A 14,195-nucleotide genomic window follows, 5' to 3' on the forward strand; every position below is an offset into this window, starting at 1 on the left:
TAAAATTTGTAAAAAACAATTCCACAATGAAAGGATAAAAGTGAGTAAACCTACCTGAAAATATAAAGCAAAAAGTATTTCAAAAGTATTTCAACACTTGATCCTATTATAATAATCAGGGTAAGAATAGATGACTTGATAGATGAATGAGAGGATCATCATCATCATTTATTTCTAAATGTCATTGATCCTATTATAATAATCAGGGTGTGAATTGATGACTTAACAGTTCAATAAAAGATGTAGAAAACACAAAACGTACCTGTTTTTGTGGTTTTGCATATAATTCCTCTAAATTTGTAGGAGGAACAGGTGGTGATAAGCTTAGATCAGTCTTCTGACTTTGCTCAGCTATTGTTGCATACCTATGTGCAGAAACAGCAAAATACAACTTTTATAAAGTAGAAGATTATATATTACAGTGTAACATTTATGATTCAAGAAGACTTTCTGGCTTAACTGATTTCTGCTCAGTTATTTCAGTAAGCAAGTAAATATGTTAAAAAAATGACAGACAGGCAAAAACATTTATAAGCACAAGTAAAAGCTTAACTGATGGTGGAACACACTACGTTTCAACAAAACATTAGTTTGTCAAAAAAAAATATAGTGGGATCTACCTTTAATAAAACACTTCCTTATGCTCATAAATCTTTGTTTGTTTGCCTGTCATTATCGTGATCAGTTAATTCCATTTTAAAGAAAAACAACAAAACCTTGATGCAAATTACACACAAAAACTTTGAGAAACATTTCTTTTATATACAAATTTTTGTTTACTAATTGTAATATTTTAAGTGATATTTATGCAATACATTTTGTCACTTCTAAACATGGACCTAAAAAATTAAAATCTTAGATGTCTATAAGCAGAATTATCATTTCCTACTCCTTCACAGCTGTTCTATATTTACATGACAGTAAAATCATTATAATCAACCAACAAGTCAATCAGTAAATAATCATTGTATCTCTTTATTTTTATACTATTTCCATTTTTTTCACTATTAATCATCTATTGAACAATAAACAACTAATAAATAATTCATATTAGCTACACATCCTGGATTGAAAAAAATGTTTTAATGGGGGAGTGGCTGAAAGTTGAACTTCATAAATGAGTCAAATATAATTCAGTACTATTTATTAACTACAACTTAAGCAGTATGCTTACTGTTTAAAATGGGTAGATAATGTACAAAATACTTATTCTACTATTTATAATTAATATAAAAATAATGAATTTTTATGGTAAAGTAATGGCAAGAATTTTTGTTGAAGGCTGTATATGAAAAAGGCTATAAGAACACATTGAGGAAACATTACAAAACAATAAGCTTATATGAAATAACCAAAATTGTTGTTATCATAATGGCAGAGTTGCAAATATTTTATTCAATGAAACATGCAATTTTTAATTTATTTTTCTCCTGTTCAGGGGTTCTAGAGCAATTTCACCCATGGGTGTAACTTGGAACCAAAATTATAAGGGGGAAAATAATCTGATTTAATTACTGTGAATCTTAAGTACACACAAGACCCCAGGCATGAAAGTGGTAGGCAACTGCTATCCATTGCCTCCCACATAATTGCACTCATTTTGCTCCATTCATAATCTGGCACTGGTAAGGAATATAATACCCTTTATCACCTAAGAAAACATAAAAATATTGAAGGTTTTGAAGAGAGCTTTACAACTGGATATGTGACCACTTGCTAATATTCATTGTTACTTCTTTTTAATGGAGATGGTAAGAATAATGACAGGCCTTTAACTCTTATAATCAGTGATGGTATTTTTTTTATTATCAAAAAATGAAAAAAAAAAGCTTTTCAAAATAATTTAAAGTTTAAAACACTGTTGGATAGTCAACATGGTTTTACAAGAAAAAACCTTGTCTTAACCCTTTTACTACGATAGCCTTTACTGCACATCACAGTGTTTTAGTGTCTTATATTCAAACTTTTATAACTCTTTTTTGTTTATTTTTACACCAATTAATATAGCACAAAATCATAACTAATATTTCACATTTTAACAGTATGCAAGTTTCAGTTCTTAATTCTATAAGGCAACATTTAAAAAATCCTGGACATATTTGCTCTAGATATCTTCTCTATTTTATCTACCACACCTCCTAACTATTAAGTTAAACAGAAATTACTTACTATAAAAACATCACTGCTCAGATAAACCATATTTTTTATAACCTTGAATTTGTTTGGTTAGAGAGTATCAAATAGAAAATCAGACCCCTCTTGCCACACCCACCACTTTCAGTGTTTTAGTGTCTTATATTCAAACTTTTATAACTCTTTTTTGTTTATTTTCACGCCAATTAATATAGCACAAAATCATAACTAATATTTCACATTTTAACAGTATGCAAGTTTCAGTTCTTAATTCTATAAGGCAACATTTAAAAAATCCTGGACATATTTGCTGTAGATATCTTCTCTATTTTATCTACCACACCTCCTAACTATTAAGTTAAACAGAAATTACTCACTATAAAAACATCACTGCTCAGATAAACCATATTTTTTATAACCTTGAATTTGTTTGGTTAGAGAGTATCAAATAGAAAATCAGACCCCTCTAGCCACACCCACCACTTTCAGAACTTGTTAATAGTTCACTCTCACATTTAAGTATATATTATCTAAAACTAATAGAAATCCATGTTTCATGCATCAAATGATGTATTATATTTCATTGTATTTTGTTATATTTGATTTGTAGTTCAGGCTTCAATCCCATGGGAAAGATAACAAATAGTGTAGATGAATTTGTAACAGTTTTTGTTGCATTGTGAGAAAGCCAGAAAAATTGCGATTCTTAGAAGAAACTGTTTTCTGCATGTTATTATTCCATGTTCTTGGTGCATTATTTAATTAGATAAAGATTATTATTATTATAAAAGTTGGATTAAGTGTCATCAATAGAAATAAATAGTACTTTATTTCTTGTTTATTCTTTATTTATTAATATAACTAACTTGCAAAAATAGGGGTCCATGTAGGTTAGTTTAAGCTCAATCAGGTAAAATAAATAATAATAATATAATAAAAATATTTCACTAAACACACATATACAATTTTGGAGTAAGGGGTGGATAATGTTGCATGAGCAGCACATTCCCCAAGTGAAATACAAATTATAATAGAGTGAATAGTAGTTAGGCCCTATTCACAGGACAATAAAATGTAATTATATATCTAAGTATACTGTTACAAGTTTAAAGCCACTTAGGATAAACAATGTAGTTTCATGTTACTTTGGAAGTCATTCTAGAAAGAAAAAAGGGGCAATTTAGATTTTTTTTTTTTTTTATGGTTATGAGGTCAATGAAACTGACCAACCTCATGAAGAGTTAGGATAGAGAATAAAAAAAAACAGATAAAATATAAAGTTTTAGTGAAAACAAACAGTTGAAAGATATTTCGGAGGTTTTAGAGATTATTCAAATGAGATTTAAGATTTTTGAAATGAAGAAAACTATTTTTCAATCTTAACATGAAAATTATTTTGCACACAGACTATTCAATCCAAATAACTTGATATATTCATGGAGAAATCTTTTATTAGTTCATTAAAACTATTTCATTAAAAAATATGATTTTTTGTACATGAAAGATTCATAATGCTTACTGAAATACTGCTAAATATTGTAAAGATGTACACAAAATATAAGAGTCTGTAGTATCAGATTTATGATAACTTTGAATAAGTACAAACAAGTCATGTGGTCATTCAAATTAATTGAGCCTGTGTTGATAGAGTTAATAATCTTTTGAAATCTTTGATGACGTTACTTGTTATATATGTCTTAGGTTGAGAGAGCGTATTTGGTATATCTGGACTTATAGAAAGCACCTGGGATGGTGTCACATTAAAAAAAATTTTTTTAATATTCCCTCTATGAGGGATAGCATGGCTCCTTAGACTAAATATTGACCAAAGTGAAGAAAGTTGTCCAAAATTGAGCTCAGTGAAACTGGTTTATTATCACAAGTGGGGTTCCTATCTAGCCTTCCATCTCCCATTTCTGCATATCCACATGCAAATAATTATGCAGCAGCTCTCCACTAACAGAAGCACAACACAACTCCTATTATAACAGCCTCTGAAATTGAACATGTGGTCTGCTCTAGGAAAGGTGTCACAACATTGACACAATTCTACTCAACTATTTCCAACCAACACCAGACCCATGAGGAATGGTAGGAAAAACAATTGGTCAAATATATATACAGTAATATGGTGTAGTGCTAAAACCAAAACCTGGTGGCATCTAGAATTGTACATTAAGTTTGCTGTAGGAGGTGCTATATGCTATTCACACCTGCAGAATGCAAGTGCACTATTCTCAACTGAGTGGTAGGATTCATCACTTTAGAAGACAGGCCTCCATGGTTTAGTTTACCACTCCAGCAACTAGGAACTACATACTCGCATATTCCATTAGAAGGAGGGAAAAATGCACTGGAGGGTTTGAAGAATCATATCACTACAGACACTGAAATGAGTGGTCACAATAAATAATTTTGAAAAGCAAAGTTATAATATGTATAAAGTTGTTCAATCAGGTCTATGGTAAGAAGTGTCTCAATGCTGCAAGACAAAGATAGGAATTATTTTCTGTCTGCTTTACTAATGTCAGTCCATGGTCTTGGACGAGCATATTTATGAAACAAAAAACACTAGAGAGAGATACTAGCAGTCCAATAGAACACCTCATCTTTATGGTGTGCATAACCTGATCATGCAACATAACTGTTTAAGTACAAATGACGAAAGAATAGAGACACACAACCAATCACTGGCAGCATCTTGAATTATACATTTATTTCATGGCATGAAGAGCTACAATGTCACTGACATCAAGCATGGTCACAGGATGGACAGTGTGGGTTTTAAAAGAAAAAAAAGTATACCTGGATAGGCATTAATTGTCAAAGAATGAAATTCACAATACACTAGACAAAAAGCCCTCTGAAAAGGTAAAAAATGTTGGAGAAAACAATCTTTCCTGGATTTTCATATGCAGCAAAAAATCACACCTTATACATCAATGATCCATTCTACCTAGGTGTTCTTCAATATTCATCCTCTCAACTATTTCTATATTAGAAGTTAACAATAAATCAAAAATAGCATCATTTCTAATAGGTTCGTTGACCAACTGGTGAAGAACTTCATCTTTAAGTTTTATTAAACCTCTTTCTCTTGTGGTTTGATTCTAGCACTTTTCAATCTATGCGTCTAAAATTAAAATCACCCATGATTATGACTTCACTCAGAGCTGAAATTTTAATCTCACTGTAAATGTTTCTTACAAATTTCATCACTTTTGTTTGGTGGTCTGCAACAAATTCATGCTAATAGCTTTTCCTTTTGAAAGCACGCTATTCCTGCAACAGAATTAAACAAGAAGGCTCCTAATCTTCACCTGAACCAATTAGCCCCTGGAAGAAGTTAAGAGCAGAAAAAGCTTAAGAAATGCTATGATCCAACCTTGTAACACTAGAAGAAAAAATGTAATGAACTTCTAAATTAAAAAGTATGAAAAGAACATAGTACAGCCTGATACTACTTAGTGTGGTTGTGTGATAGGTCAAAACAGGATTTTGGTTGTATTAATTGAAATACTGAACACAAACCTGAAGAAGTTATGATTTAATTGTATAGGTCACTTGCTAGGCCTCATTTAAATTACTGCATTCACTTTTGGGCTACTAACATTAAGAAAGATATTGAATTATTAGAAAAGGTTCAAAGAATGGCTACTAAGATGATAGCTAGGATGGAAAGAATCATATAAGGATTGTTTAAGGTTTTTAAAATTGTTTTCACTTGAAAAAGAAAAAAAGGTTAGAGGTAATTTGATAGAGGTGTTCAAGATTATTGTCAGAACTGACTGTATTGATGCTTCATCTGTTTTTTTCATATTGAAAAACTAGAATGTTAGAACAATTATATTAAAAATAAACATTTTGGCAGCTAGGAATCATCTTCATTTTAGATTTTTTTTTTTTAATTATTTGACTTTGGAATGGGTTGAATTCAGATATGATGGATGCAGTAAAGCTAACATTTTCCTAATCTGAAGATGTATTTCCTATGGATACTCATCTCTACATAGAGGATTGCTATTTTCCTCATGCATTTGCATATGAGACTTGCAAACCTCTAGCCTTGAAGTAACTCCCACATAAATTCATGTGTTTAACATGAACTGCAGTGGTCTATGATGACCTCTTCATGTGAGAAGAGATCTCTACCAATAGGAGGGTTACACAACCACCATGTGCAGTAACTTTCCTCATGCACTTGCACTAGTGATAACAAAAATTTGCCTAGATTAGCTTCTTTCAGAAAATACCCAAAGAGAAGCCCATGGAGTGTGACACACAATAGCAGAAGCTCCCTATAGGCATGCCTGTCAGAGAACACATTTTGTCTCAACCAGCTTATACTTTTTATCAGGAATGGAAGGTAATTTCTAAAGGGTAAAGTGCATAATAATCAGTACTGAACAAATTGAACAGGTCACATTAACTGTTCATTTCTGAACAATCATGGAAGTAAGAGATGTAAGAGAGAAAGTGCAGTTACTTTCCCAAGCACCAGAGGTCTCAGGAAGAAAGAACCAGTCTGGATAGAGTATATAATGTGCAATGAAAGAGAGTACAAGAAGAATTAATTGCATAGATTTTTAACTGACAAGAACCACAGGTGAGAAGGAGGAAATAAGTCTTGAGAGAAAGTTGAAATGGAATGCGAGGCCAGGGGCTCAATGGATGACATATTAGAGCCTGCAAAACTACATCATTATCTTTGTCTGGCACAAGAATCAAATGATGAGGTCAGAGAAGAAGGAAGGAGCAGAAGAGATACTAGGAGAGGTGATATGTAGTGGATAATGCAGCCCAATAACCAATAACAATTACACAACCAAATAAAAAAAGGCAAATACATAGTTAACAGTGGGACGACTAGGAAGAAAGTGGTGGATGGATCAACAATAGACATGGTACTCACACTGATAGACAATGTGAAAGAGCACCAGGAATGTGATAATAAAAGGTTGCATAATCAGACAGTCCAACTTGAAGGAGAGGAAACCAAGGTTGAGCTAGCCAAAGAGGCACCATCAATAAGATTTTTGCTTATCAAGGTGAGGTTGGTTGGTCTGGTGTTTTATGGCACAAAACAACGAGGCTATCAGCACCAAACAGCAAGTAAAAAGTTAAAACTAAAGTAAAATTATTAAAATTCATAAAACAAAATTAAGGTAAAGCAAAACAAAGTTTTAATTTTTAATTAAAAACATAAAGAGCATTAACTACAGTTTTTACATCCAGTCTACAGCTGTAAGAGAAAAATTACAGTAATACTAATTGTAAAGATCTTTCTGTAGCATAATTTTAATTATCATAACTTGCCAGAATGACTTACAGGTAATTTAAAAAAAACAGCATTAGTCATCTGAAGTTGGCCTTTCCAGTCCTGGTTTCGAATTATTTGACATTATGACCGTTTTCAGAAAGTAAAGTAATACTAGTTTTAAAAAACTTGAAACAAAATATTAATTATTATAATTCACCAGGATGACTAACAGGTAGTTCAAACAGCAGCATTAGTCACCTGAACCTGGCATTTTCAGTCCTGCTTATAAGTTATTTGACATTATGGCCATTTTCTAATTTCGAATTGAACTAGATGTACTTCGATTCTTAAAAAGAAAATCACATTAAAAAGGTCTAACACATAAATTTTTAAATAATCTTAAATAGCATTAAAAAGATTAATGGCTGTTAAAAAACTAAAAACATTTCTAAGGTGGAATCAAGGTGAGGACCAGTGAGTATATTTAAGATGATAGAGACTAATCCTGGTTGACAGCACTGATAGTTAAAGCCAAAGAATGAGGAGATCTATACCAGAAGAGAGGAAGCTTGATATTGATAGGAGGTAGCAAAAATTTCTACAAGAAGTGAGCCCATCCAAGAGCAAACTCAATAAAGGACCTAAGGGTATAAAATACTCTGTTGGTATAATGCAGTCTGACCAAAAGAGGCAGTCTACTACCTGATTCATAACTCCTGTTCATCATAGGCAAGATGATTATGATGCAAATGGGCCCAAAAGAGTAGATTCAATGATCAAAAAGTAAAGGATCCTAGAATGTATGCTCAATTGATGGTTAGTGTAAGGAATGACTGTAGAATTGTCAGATTGGATCATGAGCAAGCAATCCACTAGTAGGGGCAGGAAATGGGAATATGAATAATAAATAGTAAGAAATTTAAGTATGGAAATATGAAATCAACATTTGTCATGCACCCAGATGCTTCTTAGAAGCCTTGTCATTCAGCAAATTACTCCAATCTGAGAATAAAGCATCCATGATGTGAAAGAGATCTCATCTGGGAATGGTAAGAGAACTCCAGCAACAATATTGGTACAGTCTAGCAAACATGACAATTCCTTGAGTAGATGAGAAAGGAGGTTCAAAATTGAGGGCAGTGAACCCCAAGAAGGAATCCATTTGTCTTGCAAAGTTCACTGATAAAGGTGCATGTGTGCATGCCCCAAACAAATAAGGGGTTCCAAGAGTGTCAGAGTCCCAAAAAGCAAAAGAACCTTTCAAGCAGGATGAGAAGAAGAAACTGAAGTTTTGGTGACCAAACTCTACATAACTCACATGTGAAGAGGAAGAGGCTGATCTCATCTGAGAATAAATTTGAAAAAACCACCATATGTACCAAATAATAAGTGGATATAAGAAATGGCTTAGATATCTTGACAAGCCTCTCCAACAAAGCAGCTTCCTGAAAAAAATGAAGGTATGAGAAGAGGATACCTCCTAGAAATGACTTAAAAGGAGCCAATCCATGTGAAAGCAGAATTTCAGTTTCAGGCCACAAAGGTAACAAATAAAAGTCCTTATAACACAATTAAAGACATAAGAAGGCTATGCTATGATTAAGAAAAGAGTATAAAACTGGAAAATATACTATAATGGGTGGAAAAAAAAAATATGAAATGTAAATTTCAATTATATTCACAGCCTGGATGAAAATAACCACCAGAGAGGAAAAATGTTCTTCATCAAAAATGTGTAACAACCATCTGGGAGACCAGAGGCTGATTATTGGATAGTAGTAGATTTAAGGTATCATAAGTCCAGGGGCTAATAATTTTTGTGGGCCATACATTAGATGTAATTTTACATAGAATAAAATTATCATTGGGCCCCAATTAAAACCATGGTCCCTGGAGCTGAGCACCCTCTAGCCCCTACCTAAATGCACCATTGTTACTGGATGCCATTTCTGATCTTTCCAGAAATCAGGAAGAGACAAGCATAAAAACCCATGAAAGGTCATATGTATTCTCAATGGCAAGCTTGGCAAAAATTTAATATTGGATTAGTATCATAGAGCACAGAACATGAATAATAATAATAAGACATGGGTGAGAAAGAAAGATATCCGAGAGACAATGAAAAGTGTTGATGGATGAGGACTTTCCTCGACCATTTTTGGAGGTATCCAATACAAAGCCAGGAGGTGGAAACTAGCAATCATGTTGTCTTCCTCCTGTTCAAACTCAAAATGAGGAGAAGGATGTCAGAAGAATGGAAAGAAACAGAAGGCTTAGTATGCACAACAAACCCCTCAATATGTTGCACAATGATCATAATATCTTCCTCAGTCATCAATCCTCACCCTCTGTTACTAAAATAGATATAGGGCCTATGTGAACAAGATCAACTATCTCACAGGACAAAGAAGTAATTATGACTTGAGAATCCATTAAATAAAGTTCTGAAAACAAAGCATAATGAAAATGTCTTGTTGACAACTGTAAATCTCAAACTGAAACCAGACAAAACTTAGCTAGCAGAAATGGCAAATGCACAAGAGAGACAGAATTTCTGTGCATTTTGTTTGTTTTTTGAATTTTGTGCAAAGCCATATGAGAGCTCTCTGCACTAGCTGCCCCTAATTTAGCAGCATAAGACTAGAAGGAAGGTATTAGTCATCATCACCCACTGCTAACTCTTGGGCTGTTCTTTTACCAATGAATAGTGGAATTGACCATTAAAATATAACACCCCTGTGACTGAAAGGATGAACATGTTTGGAGTGATATGGATTCAATCCCATGACCTTCAGATTGCAAGTCAAGCATCCTGACCACCTAGCCATGCTGGACCTCATTCCTGTGTGAAGAAGTGAGTAACCATCTCAGAAATTAAGGGTATTTTAAAAAAGGTCTGATAAACATTTAAATGATCAGTGCTGGATTTGAGATTTTTTGTTAAGTGAATGAGACAGCCTCCAATGACCCAACAAGCCTCTTGTTGTTCTTAAATGTTATGTTTTGTTTCACTTCACTGTATGTACAATTACATAATAACAAAACAAATTCAATATGTACCAGTTAAACTCTGCAAGTCCAAACGGAATTTATAGTTTTCCTATACTGATAATGTATTTCTGATAGGTATGTTCTTCTGCTAAAAAGCTTAGATATTCTAGTTTAGTGCTGCCCTTTACATATGAATGTTTTGTTTTTTTTTATTTTGCATAACACATGTCTTCCAAACCCTAACTGTAATCAAATGATTCTAACATGTCTCCCATGCATATCTTCATTGATCACCAACAGAAGCATAGTACATTTACGCGACTCCTTCTATGCACCTCTACTGAGCTATCACTTGGAAGTTTGGAAGATTACAGAAGGACTGCAGAGGAAGAGTGGGAAGTGTTAGCAGAGGGAAGTATGCATCAAAAATACATTTTCAGTAGAAGTAAATTATAACTTCCAATATCTTCCTCCTAATCAATGTAGGATTCTAACTAATTTTTTGTGAGAGGAGGGACTGGGGTGGAGGATGAACAGACCCCAAAGCATCCAAAGTTTATCTCTGTAAATGAGTCAGATCAGAAGATCTGAAGAGGGGAACTGCACCACATCTTAATCAGATATTCTCTTTATCCAAATGAGAAATGTGTAAAAATCATGGCAGAAAATGAGAGAAACTAGTGAGAGAGAATGCAGTAGGAAAGTGATACTAACCAGAGAAAAGATATAGTAACTCAATCCCACAAGATGAAACTGGGTAAATGAAGATGTGTCCCCTGTTGTAGAGTGGCTTGGGCATAGCAGTCCTTATTTAGCAAGTAAACAGAATCCAAAACCCACTTGTGGAGTATTGGCTTTCACACAAGAGTAAAATGAGTATCATACTGTCTTCACCTCAAACCCAAAAACTGAGGAAATTAAAACTAGTCCAGTTCCTGAATATGACACAGGATTAACTTTGAGCTACTGATTGGGGAACATGTCACCTGATATCAAAAGGAACTCTAGTCCATGCAATCAACTGCATTTACAAAAGACAGAATAAGGGAGAGCCAAGGAGAGAAATGGAATAGTCCCCATTTGTCTTTACTATGACCAACAATACAAAAAGAGGAACTGAGGGAAGAAGATAGACAACCTAAAACCTCTGTTGATTGGTTCACTCAAAAACCAAATTTAGCCACACAAGGGCAGAAGAGAACATCCAATTGAATAGTGAAATGTATTTGGATGTCTTACTACTTTGAATGTTTAACTGCAAATTGGAGAATATTACATCCTTTATAGAAGCAGAACACCACCATCTTTATCTAAACCAAATTGTTACCTATATCACATGACCGAACTCATCTAACAGGGTGCCTTCATGGTTAACCATACCAGCAGTTTGGAACTGGTAAGTACTCCCATATTTTACTAGAAGAAAGGAGAGCAAGAATGCATTGGAGAGCCTGGAGAAACATTGAAACCCAAGACAGTGCAATGAGTAATCACTAAATTCTATTCTGAAAAGCAGACAATATCAATTTACTCAATTAAGGCATAACAGAAATAGGCAGCTATCCTCTTTTACTTTACCCACAAAGTCCATGGCTGATGCAATCAGGTAGTTGGGCCAATTTATGAAGCAAATATCATGTGATTATTCACCTACTAATGAAATTGTCAAACACCCTATCTTAAAAGGTGAATGTTTGGAACCATAGAAAGTGTGATTCAACACCATGTTGAGTGTGGATTTAAAAAATACCTGGTCTGGCATCACTCATCACAGAGTTATACCCAAATAATTAAGATATGAAGATTGGACCTCAAAAAAAATATTAATAATGACTTACCCAGTGTGAGAGTCACACTAAAAATCAAAATATAGCTACAGGTGGGAGGCAAAAACCTGAGGAAGATACAACCACAATATAATGTAAATAATGAGAAATGAACATGTCAGGGTTGGTCCAAATGCCTGATTGCAGGATTTCTTCTAGAGATTGAAGAAAACCAGGAGTGAGATGTCTGATTTGATGACAGTTAACATAGTACAAAGTACACTGGGAAGGGAATAAGGAAAAATATGCCAGTTGAACCAAATAACAAATGCAATTAGAGAAAGTAAAATGGGAGAGAACCCTTGATGAAGAGAGCTGCCAAAGGATAAAGAAATGATAATGGGAACCATTGAAGAAAGCTGTGCAGGCAATATACCAATGAAGAGTATGCATAAAACACAGAAGTCTATCCATATTGGGACAGGGGCAAAGATGAAAAATAGAAGGTAGAGAAATCAGCAGAAAGGAGGAATTACTCTCATTAGCCACTAAGGTTTTGGGAAGGAAGAAACAATCAAGATAAAGAAGAAGGAGAGTACGGTGGTAAAGTGTGTATGTAAAGTCATTGGCAAACAAGTCACACTGTTGACATTCTCAGGTCAGAAGAAGGAAATAAGCCTTAAGGAAAAATTTAAAAAGAATACCAGGATATATGCTCAAATGGAAGTGAGATAAGGGAACTGAGGACCACATTACTATCTCAATCTGGAAGGGCAGGTCACAGATAACGTTGATGAATTTAGAAAAACAGATTAACACTTAAACAGTAGCCATCACCAATCAATGTTTTCCTAGAAAAATATGGCCATCATCAATTAAGGTTTCCCTTAAAAATGGCAACCATCATGAATTGATGATTTCGTGCAATAATAAACTATAATAAAAATCAAGAACCTTGAAACCTGTTTGAGATCTTTATTTAACTTTTATTAACTTTCTCATACATACAACTTTTAAACTAAGCAACTATATGAATCATAATGATGAATTGCTCATTTCAAATACTGAAGAGATATCACTCATGATGTAGGTGAGTGTTATAGGCACACAAAGCAACAACATTATAAATGATGGTCATCTAGGCTTCATGCACTGTAGCGATCCTGCTATATCAATAAACTAAACCAATGTTTCTCATACAAGAACTAACACATACTCCTTAACTAATACTAACCTGTAAAAATCTCAATTATCTAGTGTCTTTGTGACTGAAAAACTAGATTTCTTGTATTCCAGGACTCAGATCATGGAATATGCAGGTATTTTATCACTATAGTAATGAAATATTTAACTATTTTATTAGAAAAAAGAAACATGACTAGTTTGTTGTCAAGAAAACAAAACACTGGATTGTTATGTACAACAGTTAGAAAATTTTACACACACTAACAGTCATGAAGAATATAAATGGTGTGTTGAGAACTAAAAAAGAATGGACAGATGATGCAGCAGCACACAGGTTAGTTTTGACTATATCAAATAAGAAGTCTCTCTCTTTCTCTCTCTTAAACAACCAAAACTTCTTTCATAACTCACATTCTCTTTATTGCTGGCCAATCAAAATTTATTTGCAAGACTCTGAAAATATCTTTGCTGCATGTGATAGCTGTGAGGTAGCCTAACATTCACGATGACTTTGAATAAAATACAATTACTTTATGAAACAGCAGGTAAAAATCCTCGACTGATTCACATCATAGATACTGACGTGTAAGGTTACTTCCACACTTTACTTACAGTATGTTATGTGTTCTGAACTAAAAAATATGGTAAAACTAAAAATTTTTTATACTTATAAAATATGTACTATGAGAGACTATGGTCTTTGCATATGAAAACTATACAGAATGGTTTCAAGATCACCTAGATTCTAGTTATGCAAAATCACAAAGCCCTAATTAAACACCATAATCACTATTTGTAAGGCTCCCAGATGAATTATGTGTTAAAAATGTTTTAATCAAAACTATAACAACCCCTTGCAA

General features: G+C 33.5%; 1 protein-coding gene across 1 annotated transcript in view; it reads right to left on the reverse strand.

Moving 5' to 3' along the window:
- Positions 1-14,195, reverse strand: part of LOC143237040 (centrosomal protein of 89 kDa-like) — a 113,946-nt gene that overhangs the window by 74,653 nt on the left and 25,098 nt on the right. The window contains exon 4 of the mRNA XM_076475876.1: positions 263-365. Within this exon, the coding sequence (XP_076331991.1) occupies positions 263-365 (103 nt within the window). The remainder of the gene's footprint in view (positions 1-262; positions 366-14,195) is intronic.

The sequence above is a fragment of the Tachypleus tridentatus genome, chromosome 13 (assembly GCF_004210375.1).
Source record: "Tachypleus tridentatus isolate NWPU-2018 chromosome 13, ASM421037v1, whole genome shotgun sequence".
Lineage (NCBI taxonomy): Eukaryota > Metazoa > Arthropoda > Merostomata > Xiphosura > Limulidae > Tachypleus > Tachypleus tridentatus.